Source organism: Eptatretus burgeri, chromosome 4 (assembly GCF_056783735.1).
Source record: "Eptatretus burgeri isolate ZD-2024b chromosome 4, Ebu_testis_v1, whole genome shotgun sequence".
NCBI lineage: Eukaryota > Metazoa > Chordata > Myxini > Myxiniformes > Myxinidae > Eptatretus > Eptatretus burgeri.
In genome coordinates this window covers 313706-335024 of record NC_140964.1, presented here as the reverse complement: position 1 = coordinate 335024, position 21319 = coordinate 313706, and the positions used below count along the sequence as shown (strand labels likewise).

Below are 21319 nucleotides of genomic sequence, written 5' to 3'. Positions count from 1 at the left end.
CGCGGCCGCTGCCGCACCCACCTCGGGCCCTGGGTTCAGTTGGGCGAGTCCGTGTTCCTGCACAATCAACATTTCCTGCTCGGGGATTCCATCCTGGACCATGGATTCTACACATTCTACATCCATTTCTAATACCCCCGGCTCCCGCTCGCCTTGAGACGCCATCTTGCTTCTCGTGAAGGGTTAATTTGTTCGCTCGTAATTTGGAGGGAATCGGGGGTCGCTTCTCTCACCCCTGGACCGATTCCCGTGAATTTCATTGGAGACAGGAGAGCCTGTTTTCCTGCTCTCCGATACCAGTGCCGCGAGGAGGGCGATGAATTTGTATCCCACTCCTGACACCAGTGTTGCGGATTTCGCGCCCGCCGGCGTGCGACGGCCACGTAACTCGAATCGCGGCACGTCGCCCACCGGACGGACAATCCAGTCGTGACCCTCTCGGACTAACGCCGGGAACCAGTCACGGGTGGACCTTTCGGTCTCACCGCGATCGAGCCAATCAGCCCCCGCGTGGGATAGGGTTGCTCGCCAAATTCGAACTACCTAAGTACCCACGCGGAGGGTAGACCGGGCGATCGCACCTCGCCGCAGGTCGACTTCGGACACGGGCCACTTAAGCGACCCGTTCCGTACTATCAGAATAACCGAGCGGTGTTATCGTCGACCTCGACGGTTCGATTAATTATCGGGCGTATTCAGCCCACTACCAACCCTTTACGTGAAGCAAGATGGGGATTCAATGGAGGAAAAGACGAAGCGAAGCGGGAGAACAGTTCAACAATAAAGCACATTTATTCTCGGCACACGGGAAGCACACAAATACAATTCCACCAAATGCACACAAAAAAAGAAAACACAATTCCATTTACACAAAAAGCAAATATAAAAGTGAAAACACAGTGCAGAGCTAATACCGACTACCGAGCACACGGCAACACTTATACAATTCTACTTCACAGACGGCGCCGACAACACATACCCAAAACCAAGGAAAAGAAATACCCTCAAGAATGAGGTAGGCCTGGGGCCGAGACCTGGTCGGGCCTACCCGTCTGGTGATGAGATGCGGAGCGGCGATGGCCCCGCAACCCGCGGGCCTCGTGGACAGTGCCTGGCAGGGGGGTGGGAACGGGGCCCCCTTGGTCGCACTATCTCAGCGCGGGGGGGAAACAGGAGGGGGTTGCTGATGCTCGGGGTATAGAGGATCTTTATTATGTGCGCGACGAGCGTCTCCACCTCGGCCAGGTCGCGCTGTCGGCCTCCCAGGGGTGCAGCTCCCTGCACGACGCGAGCACCCCCTCGTCCGCCCTCGCCGCCTCTCCACAGCTCGTCCCCTCCGTTCCGACTTTTAACGCACACGACGAGCAGCTCCACCGCCCGCGAAGTCTTGACTCTCTGTTCCGACTCCTTCGCCTCGTTCCGACCTTTACTACTCCTTTGACTGACGAACACCGTCCTTTTATCCCCCCGTAACTTCGCCTTTGACCCCCTCCCTTTGACCTTTCACCTCGCTCCCCATTGGCCCGAGAAAAAGTGGGCGTGAAGGCTTTTTGATCCACAAATTTGCATATATCGATCGCCCTGGGGGCGGGTCCAATTCGCCCCTCGCTCACCGATTGGACGGCAAAAAGTGGGCGTGTGTCGTTTTGGATCCGTTTTTGAAGCACAAAATCCGTGATTTTGTACACGCTGTTCAACGTGCGCCCTACACGAGTCCAGCATCGGTGCCCATGAGTGGCGCGAGATGACGGTGATGCGATGGTGGCGAGTTGTGACGGTAAAGGTCATGGCGGTTGTGGTGAAGCGGCGTTGTGGTTGGTGGTTGATGTTGTGGTTGTGATGGTGGCGATTGGTCCAAAATAAAGATAGTAAAAGAAAAACGGCTATCCTGAAGAGTCGCAGCACGTATAAATGACATGTATTCCCACTAGACAACGGGTTTGGGCCTAACTACACATGCACTTACCGAGATACCTCACCTAAGGGACCTGAATGGTGGTTTGCGAATCTGGTAACCACAACAATATTTTATAATTAGAATGCCATGCCATGCTCGAAAGAAGTATTGAGCTGTTTAATTTACTTTAACATGGCATGCGTTTAAAATATGGAAATTCTGAAGGATATTTTGTCTTATAGTCGCGTCCTAAAGGGTTTACAGAATCTACAGTCTTGGGGGTCTTTTGGGTCTTCTGGGACATTTGAGTCTTCTGAGTCCTCGGGAACTTTTGGGTCCTCAGGAACTTTTTGATCTTTTGGGTCCTCAAGAACTTTTGGGAGTTTTTGGTCCTCGGGAACTTTTTTGGTCTTCAGGGTTTTTTGGGGTCTTGAGGGTCTTCAAAGTTTGAAGGGGTCTCCGCAGTTTAAAGGGTCAAAAGGTACATTCCAATAGTGTATAATTAATGAATAGACGTATGTAATTAATCAACAAAAAGTATCTCACACACACACACACACACACACACACACACACACACACACACACACACACACACACACACACACACACACACACACACACACACACACACACACACACACACACACACACACACACACACACCTCATCCATTTGTAGTAAATTATTCACTGTTAAGAGCTCGTGCAGATATGGCCTATCAGTGGGATACAAAACATAAACTGCTCAGACCGGTGCAGGTATGCGCTCTTCCGAGTGCCGTTCTCGTTTTTAATAATTTTGGTTTGGAAATTCCAATTTCTTGAAAACATCTTTACGTGGCAAAGTGACTAACTAGTGCTTTTAAAATGGGTTTCAGCGAAAGGGAGGGGATGCCATGGAATTCTACCCTGAAAATGGACCTCGTGAAGATCAAGGTGAGATCGATTTCCGTGTGACGTGTCTGCTCTTGCTCACATTGGTGTTGCGCATTACCTGCTTTGAGTGGAGTTTGGTGCTTCCGGTGAAAGCCGCTGAGACCATAAGTTGTTTACGAGGGGTAAATGCCTTTCTCAAGCTCCATACATTGCTGGAGCTCTCATCCTCTGTCCTTGATTTGTAATTATTTGAAATTTTACTTGCACTGGAAATACAAGCAAACACAGACTAAACATCCCATGCTACAGATTGAGTGCCAGATCATATGCGAAGCATGACATCAGATTGGCGAGTTTATTTCCTTTCGGGATTATGGTGGGGAAAAGGCTTATGTTGGAAGGGAACGATCATGCACAAGCAGCACTCCATGTATAAGCTAAAAATTGTGTTGAAAGAAATGAAAATTTGGGGGAAAAAAGAGCTCCTTGACTTGTGTCTCACCTCCATTGAATGCAGCCCTGATTTATTCCTTCTTTGTTCTTTCTAAATTTCTGCTTTGCTGTTCCAATGGATTGCAAAGAAAAACTCTCCCTATCCATATCTTTTCAAGGGGCTGGTAGGATGGCCTGGAGGTACACACGCTCATCTCTTACCTGTTTAGCCTGGGTTTGAATCCCACCATAGCTATAAACTGTCATCCCGTAGTTTTACAGGCTGAGTGATTCATCGATATGTGTGCCGTCCCTCAGATGGACATTAAGCTGGGTGTCCAGGCTGCTATCATTAGTTAGTGAATGTTAAAGATCCCACGGTGTCCATCACCAAGAGAAGTGAGTTATCACCGGCATCCTGGTCAAATTAAAAATTCCTTCCCTGACTCACTGCTGCGAAAGTAATGGCAAACCACCCAGCCATCACCCTTGCCAATCAGCCAAGGACCTTCCCTGACCTTCGGTCAGAGCGCACAATCGATCTTCTCAATCTTTCTTTTCGCTCACAACTGTTATATCTTTTCATATTCTCTACGCTCTTGACTGTGTGCATCTGGCATGCCTCCATTTCTGTTTTTCACTTTCCTCCTTCCACTTCTTTCAAATTCTTCCATCGTTAACTGAACGAACACGCGACTATTATGGCCCATGCACCCGATTGTTACATATATTGCCATTATCCGTAGCTTTATTGACTACGAGCAAATACCACCCGCCGATGGGAATACGAAAGGGGGAAAGGAGAAGGAAGGGGGGGGGGGAGGAGAGAGGGTGAAGGGAAGCCAGTGTGAGGTGAGAGGAAGGGAAGGCAGATGTGCGGTGGAGCATTGATTACTGCCCGTGGCGCGTGTGGAGCCAAGCTGGCTGGAGAAGAAACACCGCTTGGACACGTCCAGCGACAAACACCATCCAGATCACCGTCCAGAGATAGAGATAGAGATAGAGAGATGGATATATGCTTTATGAACAACACACACTTATGGCTGATATCGGTAACAACCCAAAAGCCATGAGTAACTTCGACTGCAAAACAACGTTGCATTTATATAAACGTTTCAGGGATATCTTCACAAACATTATTCTTTATAAACAGCTGCGTGTTCCGGGTGGGAAAAAAATTTGACTCGGTAATTTATAAAATACATTCATACGGCAAATGGCTCGGAAATCGGGTGTTATTTCACAACCACTCACTCAGGGCGACATGAAGCACGGACCACTCGCTCAGGGCGACATGGCGGGCAAAAGCGTCCGCAGTGAGTGAACGATTCACTCAGAAGGATGTAGCATGGTACCGCTATCGACTGTAAGGCGTTCGGCAAGTGGCTTAACCCCCTCGAGCCCACAAAATGTTCTGGGTGAACAAATAAATAACCCCTGGGGCTCTTGAGGGTTAAGCACTCATGCAAGCACTCCAAGTAAATGGTTGATAATGAATGGTTGGCCAGGCTGTCACTGCATATCATACAGGATCCCTTTAACTTTAAAGCCAGTCTTCACCGCGCATGCAATAGCCTGGTGTTGGCTCAGTGGTTAGGGTGGTGGCTTGGGATCCTAGGATCCTGAGTTGAAGCCCCGTCGGCCGTTGAACTAATACACCAGGGGGTTGACTCAGCCTGTCATCCTTCCAAGGTCGGCGAAATGAGTACCAGTTCCAGTGTGTGTACTGGTAGAAGGGCACTACATCAGCGACACAGTTGCGCTTCAAGAAATGATAGCTACCCTGGCAGCTAAGCTGCCATACGACCACCACCACCGCACATGCAGCAGTTGATGAAATAAAATGAATTCATTCAAATATTGACTTTGTCCACAAAATAATTGCAGCTTAATACAGAACAACCCTGGAGGCATCAAAAAGTTCAATCACCCATGAAATAACATTGCAGATAATCCGCCATTTTGCCTGCTCGTCTGTGCACGTGTCACGTGGTACATTGGTTCAGGGTCCACACAAATGTTACAACTTTTTGTTGAAACGTTTTTCACCAGATTTGCTTTGATTCCCTGTCTGACTAAGACATCATCCTAGGTCAAAAATTTCAACGGACTCGTGATCAGCGTGAAAAATGGCCATGAAAAAACACTCCTTTTAACGGGACAACAGAGAAAAATTCGACGTGTGCCCAACCCTACCAAAATGAACATGGAGAAAAGAAAGAAAACCAGAGAATTGTCTGAGGAGGTCAGACACAAGATTGTAGCCAAGCATGGACAATCTCAAGGCAACAAGTCCTTCTCCAGAGACTTTGATGTTCCTGTGTCCACCGTACGCAATGATATCAGGAAGTTTAAGGCACATGGCACTGTCGCCAACCTCCCTGGACGTGGCCACAAGAGAAAACTTGATCAAAGATTGCAGCGAAGGATTGTTCGAATGGTGGAGAAAGCACCTCGATCAACTGCCAAACAGATTCAAGCTGACCTTCAGACACGAGGAACGACAGTTTCAACTCGGACCATCCATCACCAACTCAATGAAAGGGGGTTCTATGGAAGGAGACTCAGGAGGACCCCACTGCTGAGAGAGCGACATAAGAAAGCCCAACTGTAGTTTGCCAAAACACACATGAAAAAGCCAAAATCCTTCTGGGAGAATGTCCTGTGGACAGATGAGACTAAATTAGAGCTTTTTAGACAAGCACATCATCTCCATGTTGAAAGAAAGCAAAATGAAGCCTTCAAAGAAAAAAACACCTTCCCTATCATCAAACATGGAGGAGGTTCAGTGATGTTATGGGGTTGCTATGCTGCCCCTGGCACTGGGTGCCTTGAATGTGTGCATGGCATCATGAAATCAGGAGATTATCAAGGCATTTTTGAGCACAATGTTCAACCCAGTGTCAGAAAGCTGGGCCTGTCGAGGGTTATGGGTCTTGCAGCAGGTCAATGACCCCAAACACACTTCAAAAAGCACCCAGGAATGCTTCAAGAGAAAATGCTGGACTGTTCTGAAGTGCCCAGTAATGAGTCCAGATCAAAATCCCATTGAACACCTGTGAGGAGATCTGAAAACAGCAGTTCAGAGAAGGCACCCTTCAAATCTAGGAGAACCGGAGCAGTTTGCACAAGAACAGTGGGTCAAACTGGCAGTAGAGAGGTGTAGGAAACTCATTCATGGCTGTAGGAAGTGTTTGACTGCAGTTATTTTATCCAAAGGCTGTGCTACCAAATATTAAGGCGAAGGGTGTCAATAATTTTGTCAATGCCATTTCTTTCATTTTCTGATTTCAAAGGATATATTAAGTTCTGAATCAAAAACAAAGGTTCTGTAATATTAAAAGTGACATAAATAATTGTGGAGACTGAATAGTTTTGTCAATTTCAACTTATTTTTCGAGAAAAATGTGAGTTATTTAAAAAAAAGTGCAAGGGTGCCAATATTTTTGGCCACAACTGGATGCATCATCCACTCCGAGAGGATTTGACCTTAGATGCTAAAACTTTCAGGGTCCACCCCCACTCACTCCAACATCCCTCCCATCAAGTATCACTCCCAAAATACCCACCACTGCCCAATACCCCCCCCCCAACCCTCCACTTGAGCAGGACAGACACCTCACAGACACTAATGGCATCTCAGGAAAAGTATGATATGGGACAATCCTGTAACATACAAGACAACTGGTTAGCCTGCGAAGGTGGGACAAAGCATTTGCCGCCCATTTTGTCCACAGTGGCGGCTGTCGGGATTTTCTGCTTGAGTAATATTTAAACAGATTTATTAATTACAGTAATACAAAATCCCTCCTTTGTAAACCGTCGATTGAACGAAGAGCAAAACCTACTAAGCTGTAATTAACATGTGACCAGCGTTTTGATCTTTTTAACAACCCCATATTCACTTCTGCCTTCTTCCTCTGAATCGCTCACACAAGGCTCAAAACAATTCGGCTCCACAATCCCCTCGAAAACGTTTCATTTGCTAATTTTGTCTCAAAAATCTTTTTCTTCTTCTTCTCCTTCTTGCATATGGCAGCTATCATTTTTGTTGGGGCACATCTCTGCCGCTGATGCTGTACCTCTATACCAGTACACTGGAACTCATTTCGCCGACCTCAGAAGTATGACAGGTTGAGTCAACCCCACCTAGTATTAATTCAGCAGCCACCAGGGTTCAAACTCAGGATCCTAGCATCCGAAACCAGCCACCCTAACCATTAAGCTTAAAATTAAGCTTAAAAACCACCAGGCTTAAAATCCCATTGATCAATTTCAACATAATGAGAACCTTCGGAGTCGCTCGTGATGATGGAATCGGAATCGGAGCTTGACATGCACCGTTTCTTGGTGTAAATCCCCCCCCCCCCCCAATTTGGATCAAGTTGGCTTGCAGATATGACATCCCCTGGTAAAATCGAAAATTGACACTCAGGCTTTTTCAACACTTTGTGATTGGCAAAAAAAAAAAAAAAATCAAAATTTTTCCCCTTCAAATTAGACTGGGATTCATGATTTTTCGGCCCAAACCTCATATCTGACATTGAGGACCTCCATCCCTTGCTGGAAGAGTAGAAGTAGCATGTCCAAGGTCGAGTGACCAGGTCTGAATCCAAATTGATGATTTGAGATGAAGCTGTTGGAGAAAAGGAATGACTTGTATGTCAACTGTGATTATGGATTCCATGACCTTGCTGATGATTGGAAGGAAGTTAATTGGTCTGCAGTTAAGGGGATCCGTTTTTGCACCTTATTTGTAATGCTGTGATGTTGATGGATTTCCAAACAGATGGAAGATGACCGATGATAAATGACATGGTGAAAAGGGCAGAGAGAGTAATAGTCCATGAGCTGGAGGGCCATTTCTGGCCAATTGGTACCATCTTGAGAGACCAAGGTTTGTTGTGATTTTCTGTTAGGTTGATGTATCTGGAACACAAAAATGCATGATGGACATCTGAGTAGAGTAGCTCAAGCATTTTATACAGCTTTATGTGCAGCAGGGGTATATCCACAAAATACAGGAATTTTATCACGTTTATGATTTGGTGGTGTCATTACTCAAATGTAATGCACTTTATTTGAAAGGAAATTTAAATCACATCCATTTCACAAATCATGCATTTTACTTCCAAACTGCAAAATTAAAAGGATACTAAGTTTTATTAATTAATCTGACATCGTTTCAAAGATGCTACATGTTCAATTCAATAGCAGAAGAAAACGTAGATGTTGTGAAGTTCTTGAACAATTTTGAACAGAATGTGCCACAGAGTTATCTTTAATCCCAGTGTTGAATAAAGAAAATAGCTATTCGACATAATCATTAAACAGGCAACGACAAATCATTTGAGAGACATGCATTATGGAGTATCATTGTCAACGTCACTGTCGTCATCGTCCTCATGATCCACGCTGCCTTCCGACTGTTCATCTTGGACCTTCATGTCCGCACACTCTTGGAGAACACAAGCAGCTGTGCAGCTTAGGCCATTGACCATGCATGTGCATGATTGGCAGCCTACACTCCCGTTTACACTTGCAGGATAAAAATTCCAGAACATCAGGAGCTGGGGCACCAGACATTCACTCAATGGCAAGTCTACCATCGTCATCCAATACCCAAACATTACAGTCAAGTGGACTGGGTACATACACGTGGAGTTACTTCAAGACTGGTGCCAAATGGCTGCTTGGTAACATGCTCTGGTGGCATGAAGCTTCAAACAATCCTGACAAAGAGGGAGTTGTTCTGACTGGATATCACCATTCTTAGCACGGAACAACTGAAACCGCATCTTGTTAACTTCTGTGACTTCAGTTTGAGACATGTACAGCTTGCAAGTGAATTCCTCAAGTGCATGGAAGAGATCATCCTGTAGTGTCCAGTCTTTCCCTAAGTCACTGAAAGCTGTCTGAAACCTTGGATTGTTGATGAGGAGTTTGAGTCCTGCACCTTTCCACTGCCACTGAAAGCACTTACTGTGTCGCAGCCTGTGTAGGAATGCAATCCCAATAAAGCTTTACAGATGTTTCTGCCGAGAGCACTAGCAATTTTTGTTACGTCAACAAGTCTGGTGCAGGTTGAGGATCCACATCAGATGAACAAATTACAGTCTATGTCATCATGAAAAGCCAGACATAGCATCATGACATCTGTATCTACTATCACAGAATGGAAACTTGACGATGCATGCTTACAGTGTCATAGCAAGCGTGTGTCTGCTTCCTCGTGAGATTAACGGAGCTCGTCAACCTCAACTACAGCCTCACGGGTGATCTTGGTGCAGATATTCTCACATGTGACATAAAGGACCTTGTCTTTAAGTATTATTCTGTAGGGCTCTGTTCCCCATTGCTCTGTGACGAATTTGATCAGCTTCGTCTTGCTGATGTCACAAGACAGAAGACGCTTCCATTGGTGTATTCGGTGACCGCGTGATATGTTTGTGAAGCGGATACCTCCATCAGTCGACCTCAGGGCTCTTTCTACATCTTTTATTGATATATGTTTGGAGACGTGGAATACTACATCAACCCTGTTGCTACTTGCTGATGTATTCAGCACAGCTGAAAGAAGCATATCAGCCACTTCATCAAAAGTGAGATTCTCCCCTTTCAGCTTCTGTACAATATTCATGCCATTAATGATACACGCTGAGTGATGTTGGACGTTTTCTGCAGCAGAGACCTTACTTTCAAGCTTTCTGGCAAGAGCTGATTTGTTGGTTTTCTTCATAGTACCATCACAGTTGGCCAAGGACGAAGGAAGGGGGCGTTTCAGTACATCATTCATTTTCAACTTTCTGCTGGAAGCTACGAGTATCATCTGTCCAAACGATTTATTGTCACTTTTGAGGACTTGCTCCTTGTTAGGTAGTTTTCTGCTGATCCTTTTGTGGGCATTATCAAATGTCTTCAACTGCATCTTTGGCAATCTGTCAAAACATGGTTTTTCTCATCCTTCAATACGCTGTATTTGATAATCTGTATATGCTGCATCCCCTTTCTTGTGAGCAGTCAAAAGATCATTGGCAACTTCTGGAGACACACTCGCACCAGTTGAGATGCTTATCAGCTCTGAAGGATTTTGACTGAATGGGTTTGTCCAGGTGTCTTCCATCAGATAAACCAAACTGTCAACATCAGTCTCATCCTTGCGGATTTTTGAAGCTGACAATCTGTATGAACGATTCTTTTGCTGCAGCTATCATCTATCATCAGCCTCATTTGTTTAAGACAGGTACTTCTATATTCTGCTGTGACATAGTACCTGCTCACAGCAGCAAGCTTCAAGCTGAATCCCTTTGTGCCTCCGGCTGTCTGTGTGTCCTTGTTGACTTCCTGTTGACCAAACCATTGAAGAAACAAGTCTACCAAATGTATTGGTTGCACCTAATTGTCCTGAGAAACCTCCTTCTAGCATGTGCTGATGAACCTCTAGGTGCATCTCGGAGAGCCTGGTCATTTGGCAGTAATAGACTGGTAGATACTTGGCATAGTTCAGCCTGTCATATGCAAAGCACCAAGGAATGATACTTCGGATAGCAGCCAAATGTAGAGCCCAGTTTCCTTCCCTCGATGCTCGGATAAAGGCCAGGTATTATGGCCTTGGAGTCGATGCACAAAAGCGCTCTTTACACAAGGGGTTTTAACATGAAAAACGCTATAACTTGTCCAATAATTATCACAGAAAGCTGCCAGACGTCCGGAAATAATATTGAGATATCACTCTAAATAGAAGAAATAACATTGACTATATCCATGCACGGGAATGTTATGATTAATGAAGTATACTTTTAATGACCGTTTTTGCTCTCAAATTTGCCTTGCGCGATTATTTAACGAAGCATGTTATAGCCTATAAAATGCTTATCATTTAACCTATAGTCACATATTATATACCAATGGATAGGAAATTAGGTCCACTTTCCAATGGTATGTGGGAATGCGCTATATGATGTGGAAGAATAAGGATACGTGGCACAAACTGACCACACACCCTTAAATCTTGTCCGCAAAAGCGCCTTCTGAGCGATTAATGGTCTAAAACAGAAAATTGGACATAATTAACTTGAGCTACTCTACTGAAAGGTCCATCATGCTGTTTTGCTATCTACATTTGTGTCTTCAATCAGTCATATCACTTTTTTCTGGTCCCTCAAGATGGTACCAATTTCCATCTCAGCTCATGGACTATAAGTGCAAGAGCAGCAGAACAGTTTTTTCAGACAAATGAGCTGATGCTACCTGGTACAGTTTCAGAGTCAGAGTCAAGGGTTGCCAGAAACTTTTCTACCTTTTCAGGTGCATAAGACAGAATTCAGGAGCAGTTGTGTACAACTGGGAAACGTGGGACTGGGTAGGTTTCTGGCAACCCAAAATTCCGACTGCCAATGTTTTTGGGACACATTAACACCCGTGCCCTGTAAACCGCTGGTGTTCTTACATATCCATTTTTGCTCTCTTCAACTTATGATTTTTTTCATCTTGGTCAAGTCTTTTTACCTTGTCAGCCGGCATCACGACATTACATAAAAGGGTACAGAAGCAGATCATCTTAACTACCATCGACCTATTACCTTATTTTCAATTATAAGCAAATTCATGGATTCTGTCATCACAATTCACATCAAATCCTTCAATTTCTCCAATGGCCTGATCTGAAAACATCTGTTTAGTTTTTGACCCGGTCCCTCCACCCTAGACATGGTGTTGCTGCTCTCCAAACAATGGATGGAGGCACTGAATCTCTTGGACCATTTCTTGAAACATTCCTCCAGCATTTGACAGTCTGGTACCACAACATTTCTCTGCACACTATCATCCAAGGCAATCTCCTCTCATAGTTTGCTGACTTCCTCCACTCTCCCAGGCAGGTTGTGGATCTTCATAGGATCCTCTCATCTCCTCTCACTATTGAGGCTGGAGTGGGCCAAGGCAGTTTCTTGGGCCCAGTCATGTTTCTCAACGACCTTTCTGATTCTCTTGAAAACCCTCTTCTTCTTTTTTTCGCTGCCGACTCCACTATCCCTCATTGCATCACCGATGCTTCAGATGTGCAGGGAGCAGCTGCTTCCCTCTCTACAGACCTTGATAGAATCAGGAGCTGGTCTAACCCATGGAAGATGTCCTTCTATCCTGGCAAATCTCATACTTACGTGGACAAACTGCTTGAAGTTCAGTCCATCAATCGTTAGGACCTCACCCTCATCTTGGAACTCTCTTGGGCACAAACCACATATCCCCGTTTCCCTGCAAAATCAGCCACCCCCCCCCCACCACCACTTCCCTCTGTACTTGTGTTACATCCTTGTTTTACCCACTTAACCACTCAGCCTCCAATGCCAGTTTGCTAAGCTGGCCTGCCTGTCACGAATCTTTCGTCCTTTTCAGTTGAAAGTCAGATCATGTGCCATAATCTTTACTGTGCCCGTGCTGCCAAAGCAGTTTCTCTGGCTCGGGTTACAATCCTGCAGGGGTCGACACTCTCACACAGAAAATTAGGGCAGGAATTTGGAACGTGGCCAAGGTGCTGGCAATAGCTGGCATGTCGAAAGTCGACAGTCACGTTTCTACTTCATTGGTTTGCCATGTTTGTTCTTCTTTCTGCCATTATCATTTTACCTTTGAAGTGGGAAACATTTACTTCCCATTGACATCACAACAGTGCAGCATCTAACATACCAGAGTGCAGTATTGACATTGAAAGTTTATTTTCAACTAATAGTGCTGAAAATATTAAAAGATGCATATATATATATATATATATATATATATATATATATATATATATTTATTTATATATCCAAAATAATAACTGCCAATATATATTTGAAGTGACAAAACAGCATTAAAGCAGTATTACATTGTGTGTAAAAAATATACTGTATACTTCATATGATGTAATTTAACTATCCATGAGACGAGACCCAAAGCCTTTACATCTACCTTATCCACAATAAAAAGGTAGTTAAGTTCTCTACCAGCTGATTATTGCTCCTTATTTGAGTGAAGACAAAGTGTAGAAAATAAAGGCAGAAGCTTGATTTCAACCAAATGCAGGAGATTCCCTTTTTAACATTTTGATACGATGAGTAATAAAATTTGTGATGGTGAAGTTTGTCTGAAATACTTTTAAAGGGAATCTACCGAAATCCACGTTTTGTTAAGCTTGGCACCATTTTAGCAAAAGCAATCACTGCGGCTTGAAAAGCTCGTTTAACAATGCGGGTACAAACTGGACAGGAATGACAGCTGCCATGTACGACGCATGAGCAGGTTCACTTATTCCTGGTAGTGAGAGGTCTCCGGCTGATTTTTTTGCTTTTGTCATTGGTTTTGGGAGGGGGTGCGTTGTTCGCCTGCATGTGCCGCCCGTACAAACTGTGGAAGGAAGAAAGAAAGAAAAAAAAAAGCTTCAATTGAAGATAATATGCAAATTTGATTGCCGATGGGTTTTAACAACAGCCAACCCAAAGTTTCAATACCCTTAATCATACTATAGGGTGGGCCGTAATAAAGATAAATCAAAGAAAGAAAGAAAAAAAAAATCATCGCTCGACACAAGTGACAGATATGAAAACTTTTTTTGTTGTGAAATATTTGTGAGATACTTAAACCAAGTGCTCAATATGACCTCCCCTCTGTTCTATGCATTTTCTTATGCCAACATGTTAGCATCACCTTCTGAAGGTAGGTGTCTTGCGTAATACCCGAGATAATCCGAACAAGTGCATCTTTAAAATCAGCAATTGTGGTTGATTTCAACTGAAACATTCTCCCTTTGACTAGTCCCCATAAAATATAATCTCACAGTGACAATTGAAGGGATGTGGAGATGGAGGGTGGAGTGGGGGTGGAGGGGGAGGCACTGGATTGCAGTTTGGTGACTGATAAGGAAATTAGGGAATTTTTCCCTTCATTCAAGCGAGACATACATTGGAGGTGGGATGTGGCAACATCTTGTTGAAACCACAGATTTTGATCGTTTCTCACCTTGTTCCATTCGTAAGTATTAAGCATGTGAAGATAACAAATTGACGTCAGTTACTGGCATTTCAATATTACAATCTCCAAAATTAGAGGGGCCATCGATTCGTGACAAGGTCAATCCACACCAGACAGTGATTTTTGGAGAGTGAAGTGATGCTTCATGTTCTTGTGACTTTTACGATCTCCAAAATATGCAATTCTGTTTCTTCATCCTCGCATTAATCTAGTAATTATGGCATTCATCAGATATAATGAGGTCATCGACACCAAGACCTTCATTTTCCAGTGCTTCAGAAAAGTGGTTACAAAATCTATACCCTCTTCTTTGATAATTTTCATTAAGTGCCTGGAAAATCTGGATTTTGTAAGGAAAAGGCTCAATATCTTTCTTCAGTATCCGTCACACTGATGTGTGAATTATTCCTGTTTTAGCTGAGAGTCGTCTTGTTGATTTGCCTTGTTCCACGCCTTGCCGTACAGCTTCAATCGTCTCTAGGACACAAAAACGAGCACGACATCCAAAACACACCATATTCACGTTTTGTAATGAGACAGGATCATTCATATCTTGCATTATTGCTTTATTGTTTTGTTGCCACTGTTGCCACAGCAGGGACACTATTGCCTGGATATTCTCTCTGAAACTCTGCACTCTTTTCGATGACTTGTTTCAATGTACGTGTCATTGAATAAAGATGCACTGCTCGATATTAAATTACCCCATTATTTTCAATACCTGCAAAAATGTAGATAAAAACTGTGTGTCAAAGGCAATTTAAGGAAATTTGAAATTTATTCAAAACCATATTACCAAGATAATCTCAGCATGATTAAATGTTGACCGTTTTTGTGGTCTGCCCTCCCATGGTCATGTCAGGTCAGGTTCGATCTGTGACCTGCTACAGGTACCATGTAAACCTGTACTAACCTGTTCCATGGGCGGGTTGTCGGCGACTAAACCGTCTCCCCCACCAGGTTTTCTGGTGAGGAGGGTGTTTGGATATGGACACCCAGCAGGATTAAAAACAAAACCTGTCAAAAGGCGGAGGAGCTCTTTGTGAGCCAACGGCCATCCATATCTAGTGCCCAACTGTGTCTGCGGACGTCCTCCTGCAGTTGGGTCACTTCTTATTAGGAGGTTGGTGGTAGGATTTGCACTCCGGCCACCGTAAAACCCATCATTCCGCAAAACGCAAAAACACAAAAAAATCTGAAAACCCGCTCCGTGGGAGTTCCTCCTGTGCAGCTTCCCTTCGCAGGGCAGCTCACCGGATGACGGGATTGGGGCAAAGCCTTCGGGACCCCCGATCTTTGATGATAGGAGGGAAACCACGGGGTAACATCCCTGGGTCAGATTGCGGGAGAGTGTGTCGGAGTGGTGCTGAGGTGTCGTCCACCAGACGGCGGTCTCCTTGGGTTAACCTGAGGCGGTCCCTTCGGGTGGGTGCCTGGAATGTCCTATCCCTAAGAGAGGATGATCACCTGTCTCTGTTATCATCTGAGCTCAAGCGTTTGGACATCGGGATTGCAGCTCTCTCTGAGGTTCGGAGACCGGATTGCGGCGAGATAATGGTGGGTGGTTACACCTACTATTGGTCTGGTCGCTCTGATGATTACCATACCCAAGGAGTTGCTGTAGCTGTGTCCAATAAGCTGACCCCAATGACAATTGAGGTAACACCGGTCAATGAGCGTATTATGAGATTAAGGATTCGTCACTCCTTAGGTGTCATTTCCCTGGTCTCTGTTTATGCTCCGACTGAGGCGAGTGATCTCACCGTGAAGGATGCATTCTACGCCATGCTCGAGTCTGTGGTTGATCAGTGCCCCAGACGAGATACACTTCTAGTCTTGGGGGATTTCAATGCATCGACTGGAACTGATAGGGATGGTTATGAGGTGTGTGTTGGTCCCCATGGGTCAGGAACTATGAACCAGAATAGCACTAAGTTCCTTGACTTTGCAAGAAGTCATGGACTTAGGGTGGCTGGTTCATGGTTTCAGCGCCCACAAGCTCATCGCTGGACTTGGTATTCCAACGCTGGCGGTGTGGCAAAGGAGATTGACCATGTCCTCATTGACGGTCGTTGGAGGATGATCCAGAACTGCAGGGTCTACCGGAGTGCTCAGTTCCTCAATACTGACTACAGGCTTGTTGTAGCAACTCTAAAGCTGCACCTTAAATCCTGGAGAATGGTACCATCCCAGCCTAGGCTGGATGTTGGCAAGCTCAGGGATGAGAGAGTAGCTGAGGAGTTTGCGGACAGGCTGAGTGGACACTTGGGGGGTCTGGGTGCTTTGGGGGGTCCTGAAGAGTTGTGGAGTGCCTTCAAGACCACCGTCCTTGATGTTGCCGGTGGATGTCTTGGAGCTCACCGCAGGGCAAAGAAGAATTTTGTCTCTCAAGGGACACTGGATACCATTGACCAGAGTCGCAGGGCCAGGCTGAATGGCAGAGCTGAACTGTTCAGGGAGCTGAGGCGTAAAACTGTACGTGCACTGAGGGTGGACAAGGAGGCCTATGTGCGAGGAATCTGTGAGGGGGTAGAGCATCACCTGTGGACAGGTGATTCTCGTCCCGCTTACAGGGGAATTCGCGCATTGCGTTCATCCAAGCCCATCCCTCGGAGCACTACAGTTCGAGCGGAGAGTGGTAGGCTCTTGACAGAGGAGTCTGAAGTGAAGGCCCGCTGGGCCGGTTACTTTGAGCAGTTGTACCACGCTGATCCCCCAGCTGTCGAGTTGGACGTCAAGGGTGTTACAATCCCTGTTGCTGACCCTCAAATCAACTGTGGTCCACCTTTGCTTGTGGAAACATGGGCTGCGGTGAACCAGTTGAAACGGGGCAAAGCTCCAGGGATCTGTGGCATCCATGCTGAACTTCTCAAGGCTGGTGGAAATGCTGCACTCGTGTCGTTGCATGTTAGTTGCAGTTTTGTGCTCTGCCTGGAACACAGGCATCATCCCAACTGATTGGAAGAGGGGCCTTGTTGTCCCTCTCTGGAAAGGGAAGGGTGATCGCTAAGACTGCAACAACTACCGAGGGGTGACGCTGCTCTCAGTGCCGGGCAAGGTCTTTGCTCGGATAATTATTGATAGGGTTCGCCACCATCTGCTTGAGCACCAGCGTCCAGAGCAGTCAGGCTTTACACCAAAGAGGTCAACGATTGACCGTATCCTTGCCCTTCGTGTCCTCACCGAACGCAGATGAGAGTTTCGGCAGGGGCTGCTTGCAGCCTTTGTTGATCTCTGTAAAGCGTTCGATTCAGTGAATCGGGATGTCCTCTGGAGAATTCTTGGTCTTCGTGGGGTGCCACCAAAACTGATCGATCTGATGTCTGAACTCTACTCTGGTACTGAGAGTGCTGTGTAGTGTGGTGGTACCATCTCTGACTTATTTCCAGTTGTTACTGGAGTTCGTCAGGGGTGTGTACTGGCCCCCACACTTTTCAGCACTTGTATGGACTGGATTTTAGGGAGGATGTCGGAGAGATCTAGCTGCAGTGCATCGTTTGGGAATGTCAAGATCTCGGACCTTGACTTTGCAGATGATGCAGTCATCTTTGCGGAGACTTTAGACATCCTTTTGGGGGCCCTCGAGGTGCTGAATGAGGAGTCGGAGCCGCTGGGATTACGGGTTTCTTGGGTCAAAACTAAGATCCAGGCTTTCGGTGACATCTTGGATGCTGCTGTCCTGTCTGTGTCTGTTTGTGGTGAGGATGTTGAGATCGTGGAGAGATTCACTTACCTTGGCAGTGATATTCATGTCTCTGCTAGCTGCGAGTCAGAGGTCAATAGACGTCTGGGTCGGGCCTGGGGAGTCATGGATTCACTGGATCATGGGGTGTGGCGCTGCCGGTACCTGTGCGGGAGGACGAAAGTCCGAATCTTCAGGTCCTTGGTACTTCCAGTCTTGCTCTATGGATGCGAGACTTGGACTCTGACCAAGGATCTGAGACGGAGACTTAATTCCTTTGGTACCAGGTCTCTTCGGAGAATCCTTGGCTATCGCTGGTCGGATTTTGTGTCCAACGAGCGGTTGCTGAGAGAAACTCGGATGAGATTTGTTACCTGCATAGTCCGTGAGCGTCAGTTGCGGCTGTATGGACATGTGGCTCGTTTTCCTGACGCTGATCCTGCTCACCAGAATCTCTCAGCGAGGGAGTCTCATGAGTGGAGGAGGCCAGTGGGCCGACCACATGCCTCGTGGTTGCAGCAGGTTGACCATCATCTCAAGGAGATGGGGATGGGCCTGGCATCTGCCTGGGGGATGGCCAGACGGAGGCCCCTGGAGTACCGGCGGAAAGTGGACGCAGCGACGCGCTGTTCTGGCACATGCTCCCATACCTGACCTGACCTCCGATACACAAAGCGCAAAGCAGGGTTAACCCTTTGAGAACCACAAGCATCTCTAAAGTAATTTTCAGATAAAAGTTCAATTTTATTATTAGTTTAGCTAACTTAAATGTTTTTAAATTAAATTTCAAGAGGGTGCATGACAAAAAAAAATACAAGTTTTTCAAATCAACAACAACAAACAATTATGGAACTGACAACAAGCTCTTACACAGGGTTAACGACAATGTTTTCCAATGTACAAACACAAAATAATCTAAAATTTCAGTGAAAATATCAGAGATATACCCACCTTAAAGTTTTGGGATATATGTATCCTTTGGTCCTTGAAGGGTTTAAGCAATTTGTTTGACCACTCTGTCCACAGACATCAGTCTATGATTGAGGAACTAGTTAATTTCAATTGAATTTTGTATTTTGGACACCATAGAACATAAATCGGAACAAGAATCTGTAGTTTCGCAGTACTTTGGCTCTGGATTTGGCAAATTTTATGGGATATCGTCCCAATTATGCATGTGCATAGAGAAGTAAGATAATCTTTTTAGTTTGTCTGATAGTCAAACAAAATTGAAAATCATTCCAAATAGGAAGCTTTCTGTTTTTAAGGACGTCATAAAGGAAACAAACAACAAGCACGAATAACTAATTTAATGTGTTAAATAAGGTGGTGTAATAAACACTGTAAACAATGCATTCTCAAGACTGCATGGCGTAAGGTGGTTTATGAACTCTCCAGCTCGAGGGACTCGGAGGAGTGGGGGGGGGGGAATTGGTCCCAGGGATTGAGGGTGGATGAGGGGAGGACGCAATTCTCTCCATGCATCAAATATCACACTCCTTATGGCACAGCGTCAGGACGTGGTATTACAAGTCCCACTAAAACAGGCCAAATGCTAAGGGGAATTACCTGGCTCTAAGGATGAGTACTTCATTTATCTAATCAATTCATAAAATGTGTAAGCAAATGGATTCTCCTGATAATGTCATTTGGAAAATTGCATCATACTTCTAAGTAAAATAAATGAGAAGTTTATCACACTTCCTCATGAGTGTCATAAACGAAATGGTAAAGGCTCATGAAAAGCCGCTTTGCCACATTGTCAGAGTGCTGGCCTTACCCTCTGTCCTTTTGCTCTTCCACAAACAAGCCTTATAGACCAAGTCAAAGTACTCTAAATGAAAGTGGTACCAACATTCATGAGATCAAACAAGGTCAAAACTCGAAAGTGATTCTCATCATGGTTTTAAAAATGAAATCCCAATATCTCAAATGGAGGGTCGAGGGAGCACAATTGCCAATCCTTTTCAGGCATAAGTGATAAACACTGAAGGGAATGGTCCATTCCCAATAAACAATGGCAATTATTTCAAGCCTGCATTTCAAATTCCATTTGGAACAAGTTGCACTGACTGTCTCCCAGTTTTGCACCAAATTGGTCTGTTGTACAGGCAATACCCTGATTCTCCACAAAGATCCAGCAAGTCACAAAACCCCACCATGATGTGTTAGTAAGACTGGCAGAGCTATGGTGGTTTCAATTAAAAAAGGAAAATCTTAGCGATCTCAGCTCTGAAGATAGCTCGAACGAGAATGTTTTTAGTTGTTGGATGGCATTTGATGGTTAAGGTTAGAATCCCACATTCAATGCATCTTCATGTCCTTGCCCTTGATGCAGTGTCTGTAGAAACCAAGGGCAGTTGTAATGGCAGATGGAAAGGTACAACTTCCAGATATTAAAAAGCCGTGCTTCCTTCTCTCTCCTTATGCTCACTGAAACAAAATTATTCGAATTACAAAGCCTCCACTATCTAAGCTATTCAATGGCCCCTAAATGATGAGTGCACACCTCTCAGTCTTTAATAATTACTCACAATTTGTAAACGTCAGAGCGGACGTAGTCGAAGACGTGCGATATCCCGAGTTGAAACTGGTCAGCAATCGGTGCCACCCATGGATTGTTCTCTGCCTTGAACACCTGTTTAGGCCCAATGAGATCGAGCGCACCTGTGGTTGAGGTAGAATGACCGATATAGGCGAGTCACAATGATTCAACAACTGCTGTCATCATCACCACATTATTATTTATTTATTAATTATCAGGGCACAGCTCACCATGCTGCACTGCCAGGCTCAGTTTTAATCTTATTAGCGAACCGTTTAACCGTTCAAGTTAACCAGCTCATCAGTATAGCAACATACAGTACACTATAATATACATGGAAAAGTGTAATGTCTTCTTCATCTGATTTCACTTAATTGCACAAAGCAAATCTCACCAGCAACTCGAGCACAGTCACAACCAAATGCAACTACCCACAAACGTCCATATTTTAAATCACTCATGGGGGTAAACTTTCATTACCTATCCTCGAAGTTTGGAACTACGTAGGTTTTGGACGCACCTAGCTCAGGAGGCAGTACCGTGAGGCGGTTCCCTTGGACGTGCAACTCTTTAAGATGAGTCAGCTCACCGATCTCCTTGGGTAAGGACATGAGGTCATTGTCTCTGACACTCAGCTATGGGGCAGAGGGGTCAAGAAGGCAAAAGGGCATTGCATTCAGAACTTCCACTGATATTTTACAAGATTCAAAATTTGCTCCACTGGGCCTGCTCTGAATTTACATACAGTTGGAAAATTGTCTTTCAAGCTTTCCAAAGGACATATTCCAGCACACTGCACCCCAAGCATTTAACAGAGCCAACTCATCAAAATAATAAACCAAATGCCAACTCTAATCTCATACCATCTTGTTATG

At 45.1% G+C, this 21319-nt stretch overlaps 1 protein-coding gene across 1 annotated transcript in view; it reads right to left on the bottom strand.

The window, feature by feature from the left end:
- Positions 1-4207: 4207 nt before the first annotated feature.
- The window catches only part of RSU1 (Ras suppressor protein 1), a 39099-nt gene continuing 21987 nt past the window's right edge, over positions 4208-21319 (bottom strand). The window contains exons 6-8 of the mRNA XM_085876599.1: positions 20965-21079; positions 20434-20566; positions 4208-13593 (exon numbers count right to left, since the gene is read on the bottom strand). Coding sequence (XP_085732725.1) covers positions 13491-13593; positions 20434-20566; positions 20965-21079 — 351 coding nt within the window. The 3' untranslated portion in view covers positions 4208-13490. The remainder of the gene's footprint in view (positions 13594-20433; positions 20567-20964; positions 21080-21319) is intronic.